Source organism: Panthera leo, chromosome B2, assembly GCF_018350215.1.
Source record: "Panthera leo isolate Ple1 chromosome B2, P.leo_Ple1_pat1.1, whole genome shotgun sequence".
Lineage (NCBI taxonomy): Eukaryota > Metazoa > Chordata > Mammalia > Carnivora > Felidae > Panthera > Panthera leo.
The window spans coordinates 104,237,825-104,265,189 of record NC_056683.1 but is presented as its reverse complement, the minus strand read 5'-3'; the positions used below and the strand labels follow the sequence as shown (position 1 = coordinate 104,265,189).

General features: G+C 37.9%; 1 protein-coding gene across 6 annotated transcripts in view; it reads right to left on the bottom strand.

Annotated features, from left to right (window-relative positions):
- Positions 1 to 2,253: 2,253 nt before the first annotated feature.
- DSE (dermatan sulfate epimerase) overlaps positions 2,254 to 27,365 on the bottom strand; it is a 79,534-nt gene continuing 54,422 nt past the window's right edge. For 5 of the 6 annotated variants that reach the window (XM_042939661.1, XM_042939660.1, XM_042939659.1 and 2 more), the window contains 4 exons: positions 13,756 to 14,009; positions 9,023 to 9,262; positions 6,436 to 6,643; positions 2,254 to 4,092 (listed from right to left, as the gene is read on the bottom strand). In XM_042939661.1, the coding sequence (XP_042795595.1) occupies positions 2,343 to 4,092; positions 6,436 to 6,643; positions 9,023 to 9,262; positions 13,756 to 14,009 (2,452 nt within the window). In that variant the 3' untranslated portion in view covers positions 2,254 to 2,342. Of the gene's footprint in view, positions 4,093 to 6,435; positions 6,644 to 9,022; positions 9,263 to 13,755; positions 14,010 to 27,365 lie in introns of those variants that run through there. The other variant, XM_042939664.1, reaches the window with a different exon arrangement.

Sequence of the window (27,365 nt, the reverse complement as noted above, 5' to 3'; positions counted from 1 at the left end):
GAGCAGCCCTGAAACAGATTCCATAATTGATTACTCTGTTACAAGGGAGATTTAACATTGCTTGGTTTTCTGGGACAAAGAGTTGCTTAGTTTTATTCAAATATGCACTATCCCTGATATAAAACATGTCTCACTATAAAGAGCTGTGATTTGTTTCAGCATTTTCTTTTTTACTTAACCACTTAAGACACTGCCTCTGGAAGTTTCTTTTAAGTGAAATATGAGGTCCAATTAGAAGGGGAAAAAAACCCAGTTAATGAATTTTGCTTCAAGGATGCATGATTACCATATTTTAAAAAATTGCTTAAAAAATGAGCTAATGTGTTAGACTGGGCCATGCTATGATGACTAATTCACTGTCTGCCCTAACCTAACGAAAACAAAAGGAGAGCTGAATCTGGCACTCACTTGTGCTTTTAATCGGTATTAGAAAGTATGCCTTGAGTTTTTGGATCTGAGATCAGGTTTGCTTGGTAGCCTCAAAGAGCAATTTTCCCTTTTTTTTTTCTTCCTAAATTTGCTTTTGATCATTTCAGACAATTCATCCTTTTGAATGAAAAACAGAAGAGAGGAATCTTGAATGAGGTTAAGTAAACGGAGAAACTGTCACATAAAGCAAGTTTAAATCCCAGTAACAGCATCCATGCAGGACAAACGGAAGCATTATTCTTTTGAAAACATTATTCTTTTAAACAGTGTGTAATGACATCCTCCCTAGAGACTTCTTCCATGAAAGAAGGAAAAATACTTCCTCAGAAGTCATTTTCTAGATTCCAAGTGTAATGAGTGAAGCACAGTTAAAAGTTAAAACCTGGGTTTACTTTACGTAAGAAGGTTCAAAATTGAACCGCAAAAAAGGTGATTCTAAGAGTTTCTCCATTTCCTTGTTTTCTGTTACTTACTGATATGTCCATGAACAAAAGGGACAAGTAAAAAGACTGCCATTACTATTTTAAACCTACAAATCAGTGCATGCGTTCTTACTGTAAACTTTGAGCTAAGCATATTTTCTGTTTTCAAGGAGGAAATCTGCAAGACTCAACTATGTGGAACGTCAGATAATTTACTCTTAACTTCCCTGGAAGTAGATAATTTTCTTACGCTGAAATATAAACTGTGGAATATGTTTCAAGTACTCTGTGCTCCTGTTACCACCTGAGAAATTAACTAAAATAACTATAGCAAGTTTATGTTTTTAAGTTTGGTATTTAAGTATCAGAAGTTGGCTTTTGTTCCAAATGTTTAAAATAGGATTAGACAACAAAAAAGGTACGTAGCAGAGAAAGTACTTCTTTCAATTCAAACACTACTTTATAAGTTTAAGTGATGCATGGTCCAAATAAACAGCTCTCTTCAAAGATTTCAAAACTGTTGCACACACATTTAATGTAATCCAACAATGAAGAAAGACACTATAGATAAATCATAATTATGATGTTTATTTAGCAAAATAAACTTAAAGTTTTCTATTAAAAAAACATAAGAATCATATCCAAACTTTAGCTTCCCCCATCTTCTTTGGTATTGAAATCAATGTTTGGTGTATAAAATATTTTATTCTGAAGTTGAGTCACTGGGTCTATAACAGTTTTCCATATAAGGAAAATAGAAAATTAAATTGCCTGTAACTGTCTTATTTATTGAACAACCAATGGATGCATTATGTGTGTGCAGAGACCAACATCAAGGAAACATTCATTCACTGATGTGTTTTCTACAGAAAAACATATTTCAATTTTTTAATAATCATCTGTCATCATTTTATTATGCTGTCCGAATAGTAATCCAATATGCAGATCCTGCTGTCACTTCACTGATGAACTACCCTCCAAGGAAGTGAACACTGCCATCCCAGGACTTAGCAATACTTATTTTTCAACATGATTCCACCATTAAAATTTTTCTGAATTTCTCATTATTGTGGGCTTCAGTCTTTGCCATAAAATAGTATCTGGAAACTGCTAAACATCATTAAATTAATATTAATAAAACCCAACTCTATCTAAATCTTTTTATCTCAAGAAAAAATATTACTTAAAATCAGACTTGTTGTTTCTTCTAAGGGTAGTATTATATGCATTGCTAAATTAGCCAAGCCAGTTACTTCCAGAAACACCATGGGACAACCAAGCTACTCTTCTTCCTCTGATAAACCTTTGCCTTTCCAATTCCGATTTCTCCATATCCCTGCTTTCTTGTATGAAAAAATCTTCCCCTTAATTTGTTAAAATGAATCTGAGATAAAAAGTCCAGTAACAAACTAGGGCAATTTTTATTTTATTTTTTTTTTTTGCATAGACTCTTGTCACCACACAACGATCTGACAACGCATGGCTTTAGCGCTAACACTGTGACTGGGAACAGGACGAGTACAACCACAGTAAAATACAGCTGTCTATGAGAAGGACTGCGTAAAGGCATCTTTGGCCATGCAGGCTCTGGGCCCTCTGGAAATAAGTCAGCTGCATTGCCAACATGACAAAGAAAATAGCGATGTTCAGGATCAGGAATAGTTTGGTGTACGAAGCGGAAGGGGCTCTGCTGCGAGTTGTCATCATCCGCGTCTGTCCAAACCGGCCTTTCATCAAGCCCCCGTTTTTGTGTTTCTCATACGTTACATCTGCAAAATCTAAAAGGTCTTTCATCTCTTCATCTTCATCTATGGGCAGTTCTTTCTGTGCTAGAATCTGAGCTTTCTGTCGAATCTTTTTTTCATTGACCTCAATCTGTGCAAAAATATCAGGGACCGCGTCCACAAATTTGTAGCGTTTGCCTGCCCTTCGGTTTTTCTTTGACTTGCTCTGCTGCTGCTGCTGCTGCGATATGGCAAAAATCCTATCAATGGCCTCCTCCGTCTGCCTCTTGTCTGAAAATCTCAGCAGGCGCTCAGCGGTCTTCCTAAAGCTAGCTGTGTTCCGGACTCGGGACAGGATCTGCTTCTCCAGCAGCTGGAACACTGGCTTAAAATGCTGCAGGTTCTGTTCCACAATAGCAGCGTAGTCCTTCACCTCGGGCACAGTGGTGCTCTTGCTGGCTGAACTCCGGTCGAACAGAATTTTCTGACGATCTGCAATGACCTGTGCAAAGGCAGACTGTCCCGTGGTCTCTCCTGTCCAAAGGTAAGTGGCGTAGGCATGCTGGCTGGTGGCTACGAACACATCCAGTTGCTGGGAGTCCCCGTGGATGCTGAAACTCTGAACATCTACAGACGGCCCTATAAAGAGGTAAGCGGTCCTGGTGATGGGACTCCGGAGGTGCATGGTGACATTCACGTAGTTTGTCCCGTTGTAGGGATAGCCCCGAGGGTATGTCACTGAAGCAAAGGTTGCTTTCTCACTGTAGCCGGTATCATCCATCCAGTACATTTTGTACAGACCATCCCGTTGCCTGATAAAAGCCCCGTGGACCCCATCTACCACTGTTTCCTCAAAGGGAACATCCACATTGTGGAAGAAGCTTGCAGCGGTCTCCAAGGGGCTGTCCTCTCCCAGGTGTATTTGGTCCACGAGGAGAAGGAGCTGTGGATGAAGGAGGATCAGATTCCTCTGCACGCTCCTCAGATTAAGCTGGGGGTTATAAGCTCCCACACCTTCCCCTCGGATGAAAACCACTCCATTTTTCTCCACTGCTGCAACCACTCTCCCCTGGCAGCTGGCGGCCAGGTCATGCTTGTATTTAGACCATTTTGATGAGCAGTCTTCCGTGACCTGACCCTCCCAGGGAGAAAAGCAGCTCTTTGACACAGCTGGGGAAAACATCAAAACATTGTTGAAGAAGGTGTACTTTGGCCCATAGAGAGCCTCAGTGATGAAAGGCACACCATTGGGAGCAAAAGTAAACGAGTTTTGATCAGGATGCTCGTGCCCGGCATTAAAATTTCTCCATCCTTTGATCCAATCTTTGTATTTGTTTCTGTGGACAATGTCATATATTGCACGGCCCCCCAGTTTTCCTGACTTGAAGGAAAGAAACGATCTATTGATTTCTGCAGGCAGGGCACTTCCGTAAGTCACAACACCCCAGTCTTCAAAATAATGCAACGTAGGGGTGCCAAAATCCGGAGGAGGAACAGATTTCAAGCTGGCATCATACCTGAAAGGATTCATTTTTAAACAATGAAATGGGTTTCTGGTGGAAGTTAAAATAACACATCAGGACTGTGATGCCACTTTGTGACGTGGCTCGAGGAAACAACACAACGCTCCCCAGAGGGCCGGCAGTGTATTCTGTATTCGGGACATTTCCGGAAACACCCGTGGATAAGCATGCACAGGGGAGCACCCTTGCTGAATGGGAGAGGAGTACTTCACACCGTGGGATCCTCGGGTTTGAGCCTGAAATGGCTGCTGCTGTTCATACTACAGGGACGTTCTTCACGTAACGATTTCAGAACTGCCATCCAAATGACCAGGGCTCACAGAATTAAGTTCCCATCTAAACGAGTCCAGGGGTGCCTATTCTAGAGAACCCCGTGTTAGGATCTAGACTCTAACAAGCCTCAAGTTGTTAGGAAGTACTGTTCTGTCATGGCTGATATTACTGAAAGTTTGGTAGAGTACTTTCACCCTCTAAAAAAATAGATTTAAATAGAATTGAATTTCACACACTAGATAAAATTTACTACCAATACCACACGTAAGAATGTAAGTGGATGACAGGCGCCTTGGTGGCGCAGCAGGTTAAGTATCTGACTCTGGATCTCAGCTCAGGTCATGATCTTGTGGTTCACGAGTTCGATCCCCACATCGGGCTCTGTGCTGATGGGGTGGAGCCTGCTTAGGATTCTGTCTTTCCTTCTCTCTGCCCCTCCTCCGCTTCTGTGTACTCTCTCTCAAAATAAATAAATAAACTTAAAAAAAAAAAAAACGAATGCAAGTGGATGAAATTCAAGAAACTATTAATACCAGGAGATTTATAATTGTGGCTACTAGTGCCTACCTGGACCCACAGGTTTTGTTTTAATCTGCAGATGATGTCATGCATTTTGGACAATAAATGGCCTCTCGTTTTTTTATTTATGACAATGCTTATTGTCAAATTTATACAATAATTAACATTAAACTTTCACAGTGATTAAGAACACAGGTTTGTGGCTCAGAGAGGTCCCCAAAGTAATCATAAACAAGACTGTTTGCTTTTGATGATTTGAGATAACATTTCTGACAGGTCTGGATGATTTACTGCTCGAGGGAAGAAAGGCAGGCCTAGATTATTAGCTCTTAGATACTTTTCTCTGAAATGAATCAATCACCAATGGTAGAGTTAAGGGTGTTTGGTTTTGGCCGTTTTGTCTCTTGTTCTAGAATCTCAGGCCATCAGGAATTGTGTCTCTTTTTAGGTCTAGTTAATAATGTTGACTTAATTATTGTGATTTAAAAAATCCAGATACAAGACAAACTGGTAATACTTCTCTGACTTTGGTCACTTTGCATATTCCTATAAATGGCAGAATTTGAACCAAGTGAGATTTAGCATTAATCTGACTCCTAGAGTCAGCTTTATAGGGCTCTCCTGGTCATATATTTAGGGTAAGTGAAATCACATCAAATTACTATTTTATCTGTGACAACAGTCTTTTAAAATGCTGGTTAAAGGATAACCAGTTTTAACTTTATTAATGTCTTTGTCGTCTCTTAATTTTTTAAATTAAAAAAAAAAATAATGAAGAGAAGTAGAGCAAACCACAGAAGCTTATCTTGGAGTTGAAAACACATTTCAATAGCTCGAAAAGACATCAAGGATTAATGATTAACCAGTTCCCTGTAATTTTTATTTTAACTTATTGGATGCCAACAATATACTTGGCAGAACTTTAAACAGGAGGCCCTGGCTTCTCTTTCTGGGCTTAAAAGATTAAGGCAAAAAAAATTACATGGTTCTTTTATTATCAAAGTGAAACTGTCAAATACTGTCAAACACTTTTAAATAGTTTTGAAAATTTAGTAACAGCTTTGCTATTAGAAGATTATAATGCTCCATTTACTAAAACAAAACATTTTACTACCTTTATTTATTTATTTCTTTGGTGTGATTGTCGGAGTAAATCCCAGTCTAAATTTTGTGCTTTTCTCTTTATATGATTTCAAAAATGATGGAAATCAAAACATGCACATCTATTAAATATGTGAGCCTAAGACATCTCCCAGTGTGAGAAAATCAAAAACCGCAAACAGTGATGAGATCTTACATGTAAGGAACTGTTTCTAAATGTTTCTAGCAGTGTCAAAGGCTGTGATATGAATTGAAGCTGCAAGGCGGGAGGGGGCATGGAGAAAGGGTTACAAAGTACTTTAGACAGTTGTTCTTTTTAATTGCAATAAACTAGCACCCTGTATCCCCAGGGCCCAATTCCCCCCTCCCGGCCCCCGTAGACAGCCCCACGTGTCATAGCACAATTCCCCCCCTCCCCGCCCCCCCTAGACCCACGTGTCATACCAGAGAAATTCTGTGTGAAGAGTGCACCAACGCTGGCCTTTGGATGGTGTTCCTGGACCTTCCACCACACGGTTCCTCCTGATTTGGTCAGCCAGCCAGTTACCACTGCCATTACGCATGACAAATTTATCCAGGAACACTAATTGGCTTTCTGGACCATAAAACCAGTTGTAATTGGAGTCTGCAATAGCCACAGTTCTTTGAAACCCTGGGGTAAGAGGTTTGACAGAATTAAGATAAATGTAAAACTGCATACTCCCATGAAGATCTAAACAATGATTTTTCAATCCTGGTTGCAAATTAGAATCAATTCTGTATCCCGGATTAAAAAACCAAAAACACAATGTCCAGGCTTTACTCCAGCCCAGTTAATCAGAATCCCTCTGAAGCCCTTCCACAAATCCTGTGTACAAGTTTGTGTCTGTTATGTGGCAGCTTATTATTGGTAACAGAAGTGCCATAGTTCCTAATGCGTACGTATACGGCCCCCTTCCTCATTTTCCAATGTCCATGCTACGTGTAATTATATTTGCGTAGACACACAGGCTATCTATCCTCTGGTGCATGGTGAGCTCCAGAACCTGGAATGAACATCAGCCCTCCTACCAACTCAACCCACGTTCTATGCCAAGATAATGACAGAAGGTGCTTCAATCTTGCATCCAATAAAGTGGAAGTGATAAGGTTTAAGGGAGAAACTCCATTTCTATAGGAAGAAAACAATTCCCATAGAAGAGCCTGCTAATACATACTGCTGGAAGTTAGAAAATGCAAAGATCATACAGAAATAGGTCAGCAAAACAAAAGCAGGTAAGACTGGATATGATCCAGGTGTTCCTGAAGAATGGGAGGCAACTCTGAGCCAGACAGGAATAATCGGTACTAGAACAGACATTGTAGAGGGAACAAAAAGAGAAATGCTGTTGAGAACAGACTGACTTTTAACACACAATCCCTTCTAAAAAGATGCCATGACTGTATTTACATAATTTACAGCTAGTGTTTTCACTTCTACCAGCTTTGTAGATGCTACTGCAAATAAGTCTTATGATAAAATGTGACTTCTGAATCTTCTATTAATCTGTGAATTCCCTGCAAGCAGATGATATGCTTTATTTCTCTTTGAATCCCCTGCCTTGTAAAATGCCTGGCATGTAGATGTTTAATAAAGATTTGCTGGATTAATTGGCACAAATACATTAATCTTTCTCTTAGAGGTATTTATACTGTCTTCCAGTTTAGGATGCAGTCAGGGACACAGCTCACAGCAGTGATGTGGCTGGCTGTTAGATCTCAGCTCAAATTACAAAGCAGTGAGACCTCTTCAAGATCCCTTGCTTTAGATGGCCTTTGTTTATCAAGATAAACTACAAAACAGACCTCTCCTCCATCTAAGAATATGCAGTGAAACAATAGGGTTCTGAATGTTAAGTCTCAACTAAACTTTAAGAATCTTAGGGTTCTTTTGCTCTGTAGTGTTTTCTAGATGACTAATCCAATAATGGAAGTACTATTCAGTTCATGTGTAAACAACCAGAGCAAAAGATTTAAAGACTGGATTATTTACTAGAGGTCTAGAATCACCATCTAAAAATTGCATTTCACTGGGGTAAAAAAAATCCCCATCCTGATGAAAATCTACATCCTAAACTTTTTCAAACATCTTAGTCTTGTTTAGAAATGAGAGTTATAAGGCTGTCCTAGAAATGAATGCGTTCTTGAATCAAATACATCTGTTTTTAGAGCCAGTTCTCTTAGAAGCCTAAGCTACATAGCAACACAGAATTTAGAAGTTTTATAGCAATTCATTTTTTTTTGACTTTTCAAATGTTTATTTATTTTTGAGTCACACAGAGAGAGAGAGAGAGACACAGCATGAGCAGGGGAAGGGCAGAAAGAGAGAGAGAGAGAGAACGAGAGAGAGACAGAATGCAAAGCAGGCTCTAGGCTCTGAGCTGTCAGCACAGAGTCCAACGTGAGGCTCGAACTCACAGACCGTGAGATCATGACCTGAGCCGAAGTCAGACCTGACTGAGTCACCCAGGTGCCCTTACAGCAATTCATTTTTTTATTTTTTATGTAATTTTTTTCAATAAACTGTTTAAAGAAAACACCAAAGCTCCAGCAAATACATAGGTGTAATCTTTCATTTTGAATATATATATATAGTTCGGAAATAAAAAACTAAAAACTAAAAAATGAAAGAGACTCAAGTTATGATCATTCGTCAAGGAAAATTACCATGTAATCATAAATGTTTATATTTTGTGAAGATTCATGAAAAGTAATTTGTATACGTACCCAAGTTTTACATCTACAAAAATAAAAGTACTATGGGGGCTATGAATTGTATCTGATCCATTATGCTCCAAGTTTTAGAGTATGTAAATCACAAATCCTCGCATTAATTCCCCGAATGTTCTGGTGATACATAACTCTTGAATTCTTTATTTTTTTGACAAAAAGTCTAACCTCAGTATGACTCAAACCTCACATTTCTTCTCCTCATCTAGCCCATTTTCATAATCAGAAACAAACATAATTGCTAATGCTTTCCCACTTTCCCACTTCTGATTCCTCACTGTACCTGGTAGGATAGTTCTATACATAAACGCAAAGTGTTGTTTCAGCCATGGGTGGCCAAAGTGGTTGATATCAAAGTGCCTCTGAACGAGAAACATATACTGGAAGAGGGATCGAGTGGTGTAGCTGCCATAGGCAACTCCTTCATAGAGGGAGCCATCCGTCACCTCTCGGAGCAGGACCAGAGACTTCTCCATGATGGTCAGAACTTGTTTGGTCCATAAGTATGCTTCTTGGAGATAACCTGAAGAATGAAAACACACGGATACAATCACTATGGCTCTAATAAAGCATAAACAAAATTTGGCAAAATGATAGCCAAATAAAACCCTCTGAGTCATCTGGCTAGTTTATATTACAAATGGCATTTTGCAAAACTCATTTATCAACATTACAAACAGCATTCTGCTAATCTAGGTTTGGGTCAGGTCCATGATGTGGGTTAAAAAGTTCTTGAATACAAGTCCCTTATTAAATGAAGATAAACCTTGAAATGAGTACTGCTGTTAAATAAACTGAAACCTCATCACATCTAAGATAACTTTATGTCTATATGTAAAGATCTTGTATATTGATTTAATTCAATTTTTCTAAATTAAAAAAAAAATTTTATTTGTTTTTGAGAGAGACAGAGCGTGAGCGGGGGAGGGGCAGAGAAAGAGGGAGACACAGAGTCCGAAGCAGGCTCCAGGCCCTGAGCTGTCAGCACAGAGCCTGACGTGGGGCTCGAACTCACTAAGTGAGAGATCATGACCTGAGTCGAAGTCGGACATTCAACGGACTGAGCCCCTCGGACACTCCTTCAAGTTTTTTAAAAACTACTACTTGAAAATATTTTTGAAGCTTAATACTTCATACAACTTGCACCATTATTTTATAGGATTTTTAATAAGCTGCAAATACGATAAAGCCTAAGCAGATAGTCTTCAGTTTGTCCTGTCATTAAAGACAGTTTCTCATTCTTCATGTGCTTTTAGATTCCAGAGGATCTCAAAAGGCAGCACAGCGGGGTAGAGAGACCATTGGAGTGACAATCTAATGGTAAAAATAATCAACTTGGAGTTCTGAACCTACCTAAAATGAGGTCCAAAATTTGGTTCAAGCACTCAAGCTGTCACATTTTTCAATTTCTGCAACTGAAAATTAAAGGCCTACAAACTTTATAAAATTCTTTTGACTCAAAAATGCTAGTTTTCTATAATTCTTGCAAGGCTAGCATTTTGGTAACAGTAACAACTCACATTTCTAAAACATTTATAATCTCCACAGCACTGAACACAATCTTACTTAATCCTTTTAACAATTCAATTAGGCATTGTTACTCCAAAATTACAGAAAGCTTGCCTTGTGCAAGACCTCTGACACATGACTAAAAGTGAACAGGACTTTGATCTGAACCTAGGTCTTTAGATTTCAGGTTTGTTTTGTTTGCTTATATTTAAAACATAGAACCAGTGAGGATAAAATTAAGCTCATTGCCTCCTGATGTGGATGGAGTTTTGTGGCTTTACCCCCACAGACATGTGTGTGATCACCAGTGCCAAACACTGCCACAGCTTACTACATGTGCTGGGGGTGAGGGCTTCCAGGGGCCCCGGGACCACAGACCCCAGCCTAAATCCAAGGTCCCAGGCTATGCAGGACCGGGCTCCCATCTCATGAGGGCAGCACTGTTCTCAGGCTCAGCTTTGCAGAGGTGACTGTTAATTGTACATTGACACCTCCTATCCAGCTCTACACCTGACATGCCAGTCTTCTGGAGAGTTTTCAGTTTCCATTCTCTAATCATTAGGGTTTAAAATTCCAGGGGTGTCCGGGTGGCTCAGTCAGTTGAGCATCCAACTTCGGCTCAGGTCATGATCTCACAGTTCGAGGACTGCTGGAGCCCCACATCAGGGGCAAAACACGACAGCACGGAGCCTGCTTCGGATTCTCTGTCTCCCTCTCTCTCTGCCCCTCCCCTGCTTGCGTGGTCTCTCTCAAAAATAAATACACATTAAAAAAATAAAAATTCCAGTCATCATCTTTTTCTTCTCCATATCTACCATCTCCAAGTGATGCTTAAAATCAGGCCTGCTAACTGATATCGCATTACCTAGCTTTTCCTTATTTTTTCCTTACAACAACCTTGTTCAGGAGACATGAGGCAATGTCTACCTTTGTAAACTTCAAATCTGTCAATATGAGGCACTGGGATTGTTATTGATGCTATGCTCTGTGTTTATCTACCATCCATATAGACCTTGCCTGGAATGTGCTTCATTATTTTCATTATCCATACACCCTGTCAATCTTTCAAAGTGCTATGAACCTTCTCTAACCCACCTAAAGAAGACTGTTTTCCTGAATTCAAACTTAATACACTCAATTGATATTTAACCATAGCTTCATGGTACCTCTTACTTTATTCTCTGTTGCTATTATAACTATTGCATAATCATTTAAACATTTCACATCTATCTTCTTTGCAACTGATGTGTAAACTGCTTATGTGTGAGCTTGCGGTCCCTGTGCACCGAGTTCGAATTCTCCCACTTTTGAGATTTTATGTGAGTCTGCTGAGAACTACCGATACACTAAGCTACCTAGTCAGTATCTACGAGGCTGGTCTGGAGAACGCGGGATTGTTGAAACAGCCTGTGAGGCAGCCCCTAAAGGTAGTGGGTATGCCAACAAACCCAGGACTGTAAGCCTGATTATTAACTGAGATGTGCAGGGCCAGAGATTTCACCTCTTCGTCTGTCCAATCGTCTCATAAATATGTACACTGCTGGGGCACCTGAAAGGCTCAGTCGGTTAAGCCTCCGACTTCGGCTCAAGTCACAATCTCACAGTTTGTGAGTTCAAGCCCCGCATCGGGCTCTCTACTATCAGCACAGAGCCCACTTCAGATCCTCTGTCCCCTTCTCCTCTGCCCCTCCCCAGCTGTCTCTCTCTCAAAAATAAATAAACTTAAAAAAGAAAAGTGTACACTGCCTATGTGGGGGTTCTGTAAGACTGTATCCCATAGTTCTGAGCAACCAGAACTGTAATCACAAAATAAATGCACAATGAAAACTCCTGCCAGGGGAGAACTACACATTTTGATCCAATCTGAACCAGTATTTTCGATGCCTGCATACTTTCTGGAACAATTTTATCTACCACAAAGAATGAAGAAGTAAGCTCTCTTCCTGCTACTAAAGAACTAAACATTTATATAAAGAAATAACACTATATTGGGCTAAAACCAAGGACCCGGGCTGAGACCTAGCTCATTTTGGGTTCCTTCCACCATTTCATGATGATGTCATTCCACAGGCATTGGGATTTATAAATACTTTGAAGGTTTGCATTTTAATCTTTCATTTTTTTAATTAATTAGTTAATTTATTTATTTATTTGCATTTTCGTCTTTTAAATCTTGTTTGTTTTTGTAAGAGTAGGGGACAAAGGGAGCTAGGATGAAACTCTACCCTCTTAAAGCTTTTCTTAAATTATTATAAATTGAATCTCTATTCCAAGAGAGGCAACAAAATGTAATGGAAAGAGAGTAAACTTTGAGTTTGGCCAGAACTAGGTCCAAATCCCAGCTACCTTATATGGCTAGTGCGATAATTAAATAAAACAGGGACAAGGATTAGCACGTGTCATATGCTTAGGTAATGTTAGTTTCTTTTCCTCTAAGACTAATTAAAAGTGATGGCTGGTTGGTAAGACAAGGGAGAAAGCTAGACTTGAGAAAATCTGATGTTGGATAATCTACAAAATGCATACTAAATCTCATGGGGAAGTAGTCAAGAGTTCTGTTAGATTTGCCTATTCCAAGTATATATTTAGTATCCTAATAATTCACTGTGATCTTAGGGCTGCTTTTCTTAAATACAGTCTTATTTAATCATTTGTAGACTTTCACAGGTGTTGTAATTAAGTCAGAATTATACAAGCAGAGAAAATGTAATATCAGCAATTACATAATACATTAATGCAAAGTAGCTATGTGATCCACAAAAGTCACTTCCAAATTTGAGCTAAATGATCTAGATTGGTTGTTTGAAGTCTTTAGAGAAAAAAAGTAGTGTTGTAATGATAGACATCTATTTGCAAAGAACAGTCATTTCAAATAATAAACCACCCACTTAGGTTTTAAAAAGATGAACATATGGGAAGGGAGAAAAATAAAAAGGGAGAGAGAGAAGGAAATCACAAGAGACTCTTAAAGACAGGGAACAAACTGAGGGTTGAAGGAGAGACGTATGTGGGAGACAGATAAGATGGGTGATGGGTATTATGGAAGACAGCACTGGGTGTTATGTTTAAGTGCTGAATCACTAGGTTCTACTCCTGAAACCAATATTATACTGCATGTTAACTAACTACAATTTAAATACAAATTTGAATGAATGAATGAATGAATGAATAAAACTAAAAACTCCATTTATCCAGGATGGCTGTCTTCACTGTCAAAATTCTCTGGGAAAATGAATTTTCACCACTGACGGTGTGCTGTAAGGATATGGCTTGGCACAATCAGAAGCCTTACTTAAATAACCTGCAGGCTAATATAACTAGCAGAAATGAGGAAAGAGATGTGTCTCAATTCTCTAAGGGATGTCCTAGGTATTACTTCATCTCATGAACTTAGTTGGGATCTGACCATGAACATATATACTAAGGCTAGATACAAAAATGCTCTGCTCTCAAGGCAACTGTGACTGATATTGGCTTGGGCATCCCCTCGATTGTGTCCACACGCACCTTGATTCATCAGAACTAGGCTTCCCGTGAGCAAGGCCATGCAGTTGGTGGGTTGGTGATTGTGGAGGTACTGAAATCCCCATCCTCTTCGGTATGAAGTTTCATACATATATCCCGAGACATTGGCAATCACTTCAAGAAACTTCTCCTGCTGTGTCTTACTCAAGTAGTTGTACAAGAAGTCATAGGCAGTGGCAAAACCAACCAGGGAGTGAGCAAGCGGGACTTCATCCCAAGGAGCGTCTTTCACCAGCCTGCAGAGGAAAATCAACCATGTGACTGAGTGCAAGGGTCTTATAGCGTTCATCCCACTTTTCGAGTATCTGTTTCTTAGAAGGAAAGGGCACCACTGAAGACACAATCCAAGAGGTTTAGTGCCTCACAATTAGCTTCCTTCCACCGTAGACACAAGCATAAGGCTCATCTCATGGGAAAATTACAGAACAAATGATTTTTTTTCTCTCAGATTTCTGGCAACATCAAGATGTTGAGAATTTTTACTTTTGACTTGTTACTTTCGACGAGAGGTAGAAGGATATGGTCAAAGAGATCTAAAGCATATAACATGTAGTGGCAGGGCAAAATTCTCAGGAGTACCCATTTCCCCTTTTTACCTGTGTAAGAGGTTCTCAGTTTTATTCTTAGGGCTTCCTTGCCAAACCAGTGGAACATGTACATCCCATCTTATTTCCCATAGGCAGGTCAAGGTGAAGGTATCACAGCCTATGAAATCTAGTTAAAGTGAGTGAAATGAACTGATTCTAACTCAGATTTCTACATCTTGTTCTTTCTCTTAAGATGAACTGCACTGCCTTTAGGTCCTTTGAGTAATAACTTCCAGAGAAATGTAAAAGCTGACCTGTGAAATATGAAACCGTCACTTTCTAGGAAGCCAACTTTCTGCTTAACTTGGTACATTATTCTGCAAGTGTTTTAATACTGTGTGGCCTGCATTACAGAGGAAGCTTTTTAAAAGGGATCTTTCACAATCACAATTCTACGGAACTATCCAGAAAGCCCAAACCATCTCAAGATGTATGTGACTAATCTCTAGGAGAAGGACACAAGTGAAGGAAGTGCTGTACGGTTGGAAGGTTGAAGAAAATTCTTGATTGGGGATTAAATGAAAGCTTAATATTTCTATGCCAGGAACCTCCTGACCTCTTGGCAATCTGGTGAAGCCTCAGCCTCTTAACGCTCTAAAATTCATAAGATAGATTACGTAGGGATATAAGGAAAACTATTACTTTGACATCTAACTATTAATACAGAGTTTTAAAAAATTGTGATCTCTGTGCTTCTTTATTACGGCACTAAAAACCAAGATTTAACAGTAGAGATAGGAACTACCATAATTTATAAGTCATGATGAGCATACACAAGAGTGTCTACAATACCTATAATGGGACACGAAAATATCTCTTTGCAACAAAGTTACAAGTTCTCCCAATATTACTATAGTGGTTACCTATGTACATCATTTGGAAGAAATGCTAAATTTCAGTCAGAGTCCGTGAAAACTAAGATGCAGTATTTCTCCCATGCAAGCCCCAGAGATCCCAGGACAAGGATACTTAAAAATGTTCTGAAAGGGGCACCTGAGCAGCTCCGTCAGCTGAGTGGCCAACTCTTGATTTCGGCTCAGGTCATGATCCCAAGATGATGGGTTCAAGCCCCACATCAGGCTCTGGGCTGACCACGGAGCCTGCTTAAGATTCTCTCTCTCTTCACACACACACAAATGTCCTGAGAGACCACTTCCTCTAGACTATAGCCTTCTTTTAGGAGTTTGTATGAAAGACATGATCTTAATGTTGCCTTCTATGGTCACCCTGCAGAATTCCAACTAACAGTATCTCATTTCCCTTTGTCACTTTTTCTGTCCTCTTTGCATTTGTGTATGTATATATGTATGTATGTGTGATTGCGTATGTACATGTACATGTATATGTATGTATACATATACATATGTACATGTATCGTCTACCAGGTGTTAAGTTCTACAAGTGCAGGGTTTTATTTTTGCCTCTGTTGTATTCACTATAGGATCCCTAACCCTACAACAGTGTCTGACACACCGCAGATACTCAGTAAACATTTTTGGAAAAAAAGGAAAAAAGAAGGAATAGGCCTATAAGACCAGGCCACACTGTTAACAGTGAATATGGGATCATCATGAAATCAGGCATCCGGAGAAATCTCTTGGCATTTGATAATTTCAGTGTTTAGTTAGCTGTGGTGATATAGCCTGGTGCTAAACTAACTAAGGTTGATGAGTTTTTTAATCGTTTGGTCACAGACAAAGCAACTAGCATGTACTGGTTGTAAACACACTATGAAGAGTATGAATGAACCCTCCACTTCCAGGGAAAACAACTTATCCTGCAAGCTCACTGTTAGGGAGTTAGGAACACAGTCTTCACTGACTCCTGGTGGTTGCTAAGCAAGCCAGGCAGAGAGTCCAGGCCATTTGTTTCCCAGCCCCTGTCTCTGCGCCATGTCACGATGCATCTATAAACGACAGCATACGTACCTGGCCATGGGAGAGCTGACATCAGTGAACCGCTACCATCGCCCTAATCCTGACACATCTGATTGACCAGGGAACTTATTTTCGTAGATCAAAGAACACTTATTATTATAATTCTCATCCTTCAGGAAGTATTATTATGCAATTTATGAAATTAGGCGAACTATGAAATCTCCAAGATGCCCCCATATACTTGCTTATTCCAGGCAGTTCCCAACTCAACAAAATGCTAGTATACTGACTTTGAAAAAAAGCTGATACCATCCGGCTCATCACTGTATCATTATGAAATCTGACCTGTAAGATTATATTTCTAAAAGGCTGTCTAAATACTTTACCAATACAATTTGACCCAGCCACAGATTCAAAGTGCAATGATGGGAGAGAGCATATTTTACTGTCATGGAAACCAAAGGAAATTTGCTTCTAGCACATGGATAGCAGCAAAGTAACTATCTGATTCAATGTGACTCTCACTACTGGTCAGTAAATCTACTGGAAAAGTTGGTTAAGTGGTGAATCATTAAAAAAAAAAAGATACAGGTATTAACTTATGAATTTTACTTCAGCTTAACATATCCGTATGTACATACATTCATTAATCTTTTGAAGGTGAGATAAAAGCCTTTTTTTTAAAAACTGTGAGTCTAAAGATTGGTTTCATTGTTCTTTCCTGCAAAGAACACACACAACACATCATCACAATTGCAAGCTTTAGTTTCTTTATAATATAGAAATTAAAGATATTAGTGAAGGAATGCAGAATCCTTCCAGATTTGTATATTTTTCCCTAACCTTTTACAAATCTCATCCACAGTAAATTATATGATAGCAATCTTTTACAGTAAGTCATTCCAAAGCATTTAAGTTAGTTTTAGAAACACTAAGTTTTTTCTTTTTGAACTCCTACTTACTCACATAATATTAAAATTGTATAACTACAAGTATTGATGGCATTGGCATAAAGTCATTTGAGAATACAACTGGTATTTGCAAAAACACTTCACTCTGCTGGTGGGAACAGAGATGAATGGACATAGCAGAGGACAGCTGACCAACCTTGACATTCAGCATTTTGTGAGAGTTGCTGCCAGATGACACAAGGAATGGAGGCTAATTTCACTGGCGAGTCAGTTAAGAGGAGGGTTAGAAAAATGTTTACTGTAGCCCTCTTGTTATAAACTATACCTTCTTCCCTTACGGGCCAATCTTAAAGTAAGGTCCATGGATCTCCAGGGCCTTAGAGACTCTTTGAGGGAATCCTCAAGTAAAAATTAGTTTCCTGATAATACAAATACGTTATATGCTGACATTTGCACTGATGGTGCCACAGCACTTACAGGTTAAAAACACTGGCACCTTAAGCAAGAGTCCAGCAGAGGTACCAAACTGCTCTAGCAATCCTTGCCTGATTCTGCATACTGTCATGAACTCTAAGCTACACACACAGACACACACACAAGCCAGTTTCACTTAAGAATATTCTTGATAAAGGGGGCACCTGGGCGGCTCAGTCAGTTAAGTGTTTGACTTAGGCTCAGGTCACGATCCCACAGTTTGCAAGTTTGAGCCCCGCTTTGGGCTCTGTGCTGACGGCTTGGAGCCTGCTTGGGATTCTCTGTCTCCCCCGCTTTCTGCCTCTCCCCTGCTTGTGCTCTCTCTCTCCCTCAAAAATAAATAAACATTAAAAAAAAATTTAAAAAAGAATATCCTTGATAAAGTGTGAAGATTATTAATTTTATCAAATCTCAAATCTTTGCGTATATCTCTTTTCCATATTCTGTGTGATGAAATGAAAACTATGTAAAAAGCACAGTGGACACCAAAGTGCAGTAACTATCACAATGAAAAGAAACTATGCATTAAGAGCTGAAGTAGCTCCTTTTTTTTTTTTTCCATGAAACATCATTTTTATGTGAGAAAATGACAAACTGACAAACTGCAATTATTTAGACTTAGGTATTTAAGTGGAAGTTTTCTTGAAGATGGAGAAGCCTGCCGGCTCAAAGAAAATTGAAAGCCTTTGCTGCCAATGACTAAATTTGAGCTTCCAAGAGAAAATAAGAATTTTAGAAAATGTGTATCTACTACCATGTGCTTAAGAGTTTACCAACACATAAAAGTTTTTCTGATGAGGTCAGTAATAACAAATGTGAATTATTTTTATACTGTGTAACTAAATACATCAACACTTGGAAGACTGGAATAACTCAGCAAGCAAACATTCAAAATACAAAAGGCAAGCTATTATAAAACCATGCACAGATGAAAGATCTACCAATGGATTATTCTACTAATTAAAAGATGGGAGCTCATTAACATGGCTTCAGATCCCGTACTTTTATGAATCAGAGTCCATTTAAAACCAACTTTTATGCAACGACTACTTGTCAAGTTCTAGTATAGAATCAAAGAATATCCATAATTTTCTGAAAAGATTCTTAAAAACTCTGTCCTTTTCAAGCACATATTGATATGAAGCGGTTGTATTTTCTTCATATATAGAAACCAAAACACCACACTGCGACAGACTGAATACAGTAGGCGTGCAAAATCTGCAAGAATGAGCAACAAAGATCTCTTGTGCTAAATGCTTTGTTTTAAAAACGTGCAAAATCTACCAATGGATTATTCTACTAATTAAAAGATGGGAGCTCATTAACATGGCTTCAGATCCCGTACTTTTATGAATCAGAGTCCATTTAAAACCAACTTTTATGCAACGACTACTTGTCAAGTTCTAGTATAGAATCAAAGAATATCCATAATTTTCTGAAAAGATTCTTAAAAACTCTGTCCTTTTCAAGCACATATTGATATGAAGCGGTTGTATTTTCTTCATATATAGAAACCAAAACACCACACTGCGACAGACTGAATACAGTAGGCGTGCAAAATCTGCAAGAATGAGCAACAAAGATCTCTTGTGCTAAATGCTTTGTTTTAAAAAAGTATAGTTATTTCTTCCTAAAAATATGTTAATGTTAATACAAAATGGACCTCTCACCCTAAAAGGAAAAAAAAATGAACCTTTAAAATGAATGCATACATGTTTTAAATATCTTTCAGCTTTAATTTTTAACATAGTAAATATCAATAGGTATAGTCTTCACAAAGCTCTTTGATGTTTTCATTAATTTTTAAGAGTGTAAAAGAGTTCTGACTCTAAAAAGTTTTTAAAAAGCTGCCTAGACCACTTTCAGAGATAAGTTTAAGAGAATTTATGTGAAACAGAAGGATATGAACACAAAAATGAACTATTAATGGCCTAGGTTGGGGGTATGGTGTTGGTGAGGAGAGGAATAGAGGTTATCAAAATGTGCTGCTTCCATGAATCAAGATGGCTACAAAAGGAAGAAAAGTGGCAAAAAAATCTTTCCAAAATGCAATAGCTTCATTGATCCAAATTTTTATAATAGTTTTATATGAACAGACTGCCTCCATTATCATAAACGCCTTTTGAACCATCTATTATGTACAGAGTACAGTGGGCATCCTTAGAAGTCATACTTAAAATTGGACAGTTTACTTGATAAAACGAGTAAAAAGAAGCTTAACAATAATATTGGCATCTATTTTTATTTGTATAGATTTATGATCAAATGACTGTATTTAAATTTTTTTCTTATAGCTCTAATAGATACATAGTCTTTCAAAATAACCATCTGTGAAAAGATTAACATTTAGTATTACAAGGTTTACAGAATACTCTACTTTTATGCTATTTCATTTACACAAACACTGTTAAGGTAAATGCTTGGAATAACAGAAGTTTGGTGTTTAAAATCTAAGAGGGGTCGGGGCGCCTGGGTGGCTCAGTCGGTTGAGCGTCCGACTTCGGCTCAGGTCACGATCTCGCGGTCCGTGAGTTCGAGCCCCGCATCGGGCTCTGGGCTGATGGCTCAGAGCCTGGAGCCTGCTTCCGATTCTGTGTCTCCCTCTCTCTCTGCCCCTCCCCCGTTCATGCTCTGTCTCTGTCTCAAAAATAAATAAACGTTAAAAAAAAAAATTTTAAATCTAAGAGGGGTCAAAAAATCACTGATATTTATTTAAATGAATTAATAGTATAGAGAAAATAAATACTAGAAACAATGGGACAACTCGTAACTCCCTTTACAATGTTATTATGGTTATTAGTCCTGTTTTCTAGCACATTTTACAGCCTAACAATTTTATGTCATACTTTTCCATATGTAACTATATCTTGAAGGTCATGATTTGATCCATGGTATAGGCAAATTTATACATTTTTATAAGCATGTTTAAATGAAGCTCTACTGCTTGTTTAGCTTTTACAAAAAGCAGAACTCAAAAACAATCCTTTTTCTCTGAGGTAACATTTAGTTTTATTAACCTATAAAATATTTAGTAAATTCATACAGAAGATTCATGTTAAAAAATCTGGCTTTAGGGGCTTTCGGGTGACTCAGTCGGTTAAGCATCCAACCTCAGCTCAGGTCACGATCTCACAGTTCACGAGTTCAAGCCCCATGTCAGGCTCTGTGCTGACCCCTCAGAGCCTGGAGCCTGCTTTAGATTCTTTGCCCCTCCCCCGCTCCTGCTCTGTCTGTCTGTCTGTCTCTCTCTCAAAAATAAACATTAAAAAAATGTTCTTTTTATGTTAACAAAATCTGGTTTTAGACACTTGATATTTATAGCAATATAAATTTAAGAAAAATGAAAGAAGCTTTAAAATAATTAGGAATTTAAATGTAGAACATAGCAATGAACACTTCAGAAATTATTCCCAAGGGTAAACTTTACAGGCTGGAGCAGTACCAACTTCACTTTTACCAGCTTCACGGCTGTTGTGTCTACTGTATATTAGCCACACCTCTGCCTACTGTGTGCCCTGGGTCACACCACCCAAATATGCCAAAATAAGGTCAATTCTACCTTAAGATGTAAATTGGTCTATTCACTCTAAAAGCACCCTCAAGACAGTAATCTGATAGAAAGTCATTCAATTTTCAATCAATTGCCTTTGTGTGCTTAGAAACAGCTTCCAATAAGTTAGGAGAGTCATGTAGTACCACTGTTTTTAAAACATGACTAATGGCAGCTGTGATTCATCTTTTTTCCTTCCGTAAGTTAAACATGAAAACTAACTATGAATGTTAAATGTCAGTAATACATTAAATATCGTAAGTTATTCCTATAAAATTAAGCCAAAGGAAGTGGATTTCTAAGCTGTGTGGCCTTGCCTGTGAAGCACATTGGGGCCTCGACAGTGACTTTCCAAGGAGAGCAGAATAAACCTGGAATTTAGAGAGACTTGATGTGGGGGCCTCTGAGTGGGTGGCCAGGTATCCAAGGGGCATATTCAGCTAAATTCTGGCCTGCCTTGGTGTCCATATTCTACGTGTTTGATCAGGTGGCTAAGAGTGGCATTTGCATCATCAAGCAAAATTCACTATTTATAACTGGGAGGAAACAGAGATGTTGTACTTCATATTAAGCGCATAGCATGTTCCAAGCCCTTTTGTACTTTATTTCATCTAATCTTCAAAACTCACATTAAGTATTACATGTCCATTTTATAAGCTGTAAAAGTAGTATTTAGAGACAGGAAAATTACATGCTTAAGATCACACAGTTAAGTTAAATGGTGGAGCCAAGAATGGCATCCAAGATCATCTGAATCTAGAATCATTTTACTTCTTTGTGAGGAAAAGCACAGTGCTTTCAAAGAAAGTCACCAAGTTTGCAATAAGAACCCGGCCAGAAGAAAGTGCTAGCGTTAACACACCTACCAAGAGCCAGGCAGAAGGGCACTTAGGCTGAAACGCATTACAGGGTTCCAAGTCCTGCCATTTTCATGACACTAAAGCAGATACAAGGTAAGAAATGTGGGGAAAAAAGGCAGACATTAGAAGAGATACCATGATTCTGTGTCCATATGGTTGCTCAACACCCACCCAAGGAACATGAGATACCAATCATGAAGAATGCCTGAAGCAACTCTTTCTCTCTCCACAGACATCCACTGAGCCTGGGGCTCCCAATATTCTACTCTAGGTACGGTTGGTGAAGGGGATAGTGGGCCTGAACTTGCATGCTCAGAATCTTTAGCCCCTTAAGCAGGACAGGGCTACAATAAACAGAAATGGTCAGTGAGCTTCCTTTTTAACATCTACTTTATTCCCTACTTGGTAAAAAGTATTGCTGGAAGGAATATATATACATTAAGAGATCTTCAGGAAAAATATCTTATCACCCCTAAAAAATAAAAGACATTTTCTCCCACTATCTGTATTTCTATATTCATTAAATTACTAGATTCAGTACAGCAAAACATTACCACTTAATTTCATTTTAAAGATGAGAATTCAGTATCCCAAATTTTAAAATCTAAAATACAAAAATTTAGTTTAGGTTGGCTTCACTCAAGCAGAATATTGAGGAATCACTTATGTGAAAGCAGAAATTAAAGAGAATATTCTTTTTTACTTAAAAAAATATTCTAAATAATGTGTAGAGAAAATTAATTAATTTGAATGTCAAAATATACTAAGCTAAATGAGTAGTGTTGTTAAATGGGAAAAGGCACTGCTATGCCATTATTCCAATGTTTAGTTCACTGACACAAGTCTTAACCAAACATCCAAGTGTGCCATCCAAGCATAATCTGTTTAAATAGAATCAAATAGCTTTTATGATTGTAATCCCTTTTAGCTGACCAGTGGGCTAGTGTCCAGCCTGGGCTAGTGTCCAGCCTGAAAAGATAAGGGGGAGAAACATGATAGGCAAGATGATTCGAATTTGATAACAAGACCTCTGTTTCATTGGAATGGCAGAGCTCAAAGGACCCTAGTCCTTACCTATCAAATTCTAATGAAAAACTATCAAAGAACCCATTATAATGGAAAAATTGGGAAGCCTACAAAGACTAGGAGAGAATAACACAGACTTGCCTATATTGTTCACAAAGTTTATTCGAATGATTTTTGCACATTTAAAAAAGTATCTTTGTACTTTATAAGTAGAAACACACTTATATGTTACATACACATTTATACGTTAACAATGTAAAATATGTTTCAAAGGGTTCAGCAGGACAGCTTATTGCGTCATTGCTTCAGTCAATGACTATGCAAGCATACAATGATCATGTAAGAAACAATACCTTAAAATTGTCAATTTGATTACAAAAATTAAGCATGCAAGAATAGCCAAGGAGGTCAATTAAAAGAACAATGATGGAGGGTAACTAGCTCTGCAGAGAAGAAAACATGCTCTAAAGCTTCACTAATCAAAACAGAGTGGTGCTGACATATGAACAGAAAGACACACAAATGAAGCAAAACAGAAATGTGGAAATTTGGCACATGATAAAGGTGGCATCAAAAATCAACAGGAAAAAGAAGTATCTTTAAACAAGTTTTTTGGAACAACTGGACAGTCATTTGAAAAAAGATAAAACTGAATCCAAACCTCATGGAATAAACAAAATAAACTCTAAATAAATTAGGCATCTAAATGTAAAATATGAAATCACAGTACTCTTAGAAGAAAAATGGATGAATTCCTTTGTGACCTAAGGAAGGAAAACCTTTCCAACCATGACTCAAAAACAGAAAGCACAGAAAAATAAAGTGATCGTTTTGGCCATATAAAACTTTAAAAAGAACTTTTGCATAGGGGAAAAAAATACCACAAGCAAAGTCAAACACAAATGACAAATTGGGAAAAAATACCTGCATCATATACCTTGAATACAACTACACTTATCCAAACATACAAAAAACTCTTAAAATTAAAAAAAAAAATCATGTCATTAGAAAAATGAACAGAAGACAAGACAGTTAACAAAAAAGAAAGGTAAATATATCTCCCCTCCCAAATTCTCATCTCATAATAAAAGAAATGTAAATGAAATCAACAATAAGGTAACATCCAGATTAGTAAAATATCAAACTATGACAAACACTCTAGTAAAAGCTGTAGAGAAATGAGGTCACTGTCAAAATGCTGTTAGAGGTGCAAAATAGTACAAATCCTATAGGATAGAGTTTAGCAATAATTTAACAAAATTATACAAACATTTTATCTTTTGACCTACTTCTATTACTTACAGAAATACAGCTCCACAAAGACAAAAGCACATATGTATAAGGTTGTTTTCTCAAGGATCATATGTAATAGGATTCTGATATGGCACATTGTGAACTATGTAAATGTTTCAAATATTTCAAATTAAATATATGTCAAATAAATACTAAAGTGAAATGAATGTTTGGGATTTGATTCAAAACGAAATGAACAAACAGGGCAATATGTTCCCCAAAAGAATGAGATAAATCTCTAGGAAGCAATCTTAATGAAATACAGATGAATGCTTGCCTGATAGAGAGTTTAAAATAATAGTCATAAAGATGTTTACCAAAGTCAGGAGGGCAATGTATGAAATAAGTAAACATTTCAACAAAAAGAAAATATTAAAAGTACCAAACGGAAATCACAGGGCTGAAAAATATAACAATGAAACTGAAAAATTTGATAGAAGGATTCATCACCAGACTAGCTCAAGTGGAAAAAAGGAACAGTAAACTTAGAGACAGGGTAGTGGAATTCATCCAGCCAGAGAAGAAAAAAAAGAAAAAAAGGAAAGATAGCTTAAGGGACTTAAAGGACACTATGAAGAGGACCAATAGAAACATTATAGGGGTATCAGAAAGAAAAAAGGGAGAAAGGGACAGAAGTTTATTCAAAGAAATAATGGCTAAATTGGGGGAGAAATGAACAGACATCCAGATACAGATAGCTCAAAGGGTTAAAAATGATGAATCTAAAGAGACCCACAAGATACATTTAAATTGTCAAAAATAAAAGATAAAGAAAGAATCATAAAGCAGCAATAGAAAAGTAAGTCGTTAACATACTTAGGAACCCCCCTAAGACTATGAGCAGATTTATCTGCAGAAACCTTTCAGGTCAGAAGGGAGTGGGATGACATAGTCAAAATGTTTTAATAATAATACTAACAACAACAACAACAACAACAACAAAGACCCTGCCAATCAAAAAATACTCTACCCAGCAAAGTCGTCCTTCAGAAATGAAGAGATAAAGCTGACTAAAACAAAAGCTGAAGGAGCTCATCACCACTAACCAGCCTTACAGGAAGTATTAAAGGGAATTCTTCAAGTTGAAACGAATGGATGCTAATTACTAACACGAAGACATAGGAAAGTATAAAACTCACAGGTAAAAATAAATGTACACCCAAATTCAGAATACTCTAATGTTGTAATGGTTGTGAGTAAATCACTTAGAACTTTAGTATAAATTTTAAAAGAACATAAAAAATAATTATATAATAATTTTTTAATAGATGCACAATATTTAAAAATGTAAATGGGGGTAAAGAAATGTAAATTTTGACATCAAAAACATAAAATGTGGTGGGGAAGAGTGTAAAAATGTAGAGCTTTTGAATGTGTTAAAAGTAAAGTTATCAGGGGTGCCTGGGTGGCTCAGTTAAGTGTCCTGACTTCAGCTCAGGTCATAATCTCACTGTTTCAAGTTTGAGCCCACGTCAGGCTCTGTGCTGATGCCTCAAATGGTAACAAGAGACAAAGAAGGTCGATACATAATGATAAAGGAGTCAACTCACCAAGACGATATAACACTTATAAGTATGCACCTAACGTAGAAACACCTAAACGTATAAAGCAAATATTAACAGATCATTAGCAATACAGTAATAGTAGGAAATTTCAATACCCCACTTTCAACAATGAATAGATCATCCAGACAAAAAAAAAATCAGTAAGGAAAATTGTACTTAAACTACACATTAGACCAGATGACTCCACATATGCATCTAGAAAACATTCCATCCAACAGTAACAGAATACACAGTCTTCTCAAGCCCATGTGGAACATTCTCCAGCATAGATCATATGTTAGGTCACAAAACAACTCTTAATAAATTTAAGAAAATTGAAATCATAGTAAGCATCTTTTCTTTTTTTAAATGTTTATTTTTGAAAGAGAGAGAGACAGAGTGTGCATGGGGGAGGGGTGGAGGGAGAGGGAGACACAGAATCCGAAGTGGGCTTCAGGCTCTGAGCTGTTAGCACAGAGCCCGACTCGGGGCTCGAACTCATGGACCACGAGATCATGACCTGAGCCCAAGTCAGATGCTTAAATGACTGAGCCACCCAGGAGCTGGACCAGTAAGCATCTTTTCCAACCACAATGGTATAAAACTGGAAATCAATTATAGATGGAAATTAAACAACATGCTCCTAAGTAACCAGTGAGTTAAAGATGAAAACAAAAGGAAAATAAAAAAACACCTTGAGACAAATAAAAATGGAAACAAACATACCAAAACATATTGGATACAGCAAAAACTGTTCTAAGAGGGAAGTTCACAGAGGTGCCTAGGTGGCTCAGTTGGTTAAGTGGCCAACTCTTTATTTTGGCTCAGGTCATGATCTCATGGTTCATGAGTTTGAGCCCCACATCAGGCTCTACGCTGACAGTTGTGGGCCTGCTTGGGATTCCCTCTCTCCCTGTTTCTCTGTTCCTCCCCCACTTATGCTCTCTCTTACTCTCTCTTAAAATAAATAAACTTAAAACATTTTTTAAATAAAAATATAAGAGGGAAGTTCACAGCGATAAAAGCCTACACTAAGAAAAAAGAAAGCTCCCCAATAAACAAGCTAACTTTACATCTCAAGGAATTAGAAAAAGAACAAATTAAGTCCAAAATTAATGGACAGATGGAAATAATGAAGATGAGGCAGGAATAAATAAAACAATAAAAAGACCATAGAAAAGATCAATGAAACTAAGAGCCGTTTTTTTTTTTTTTTGAAAAGATAAACAATATTGTCCAACCTTTAGACTAATAAAAAGCAAGGAAGACTCAAAATCAGAAATGAAAGATGTTACAACTGATGACACAAAAATACCAAGGCTCATAAGAAATTACTATGAACAGGGTGCCTGGGTGACTCAGTTGGTTAAACGTCAGACTTTGGCACTGGTCACGATCTCAGGGGTTCATGAGTTTGAGTCCCGCATTGGGCTCTGTGCTATACTGACAACTCTAAGCCTGGAGCCTATT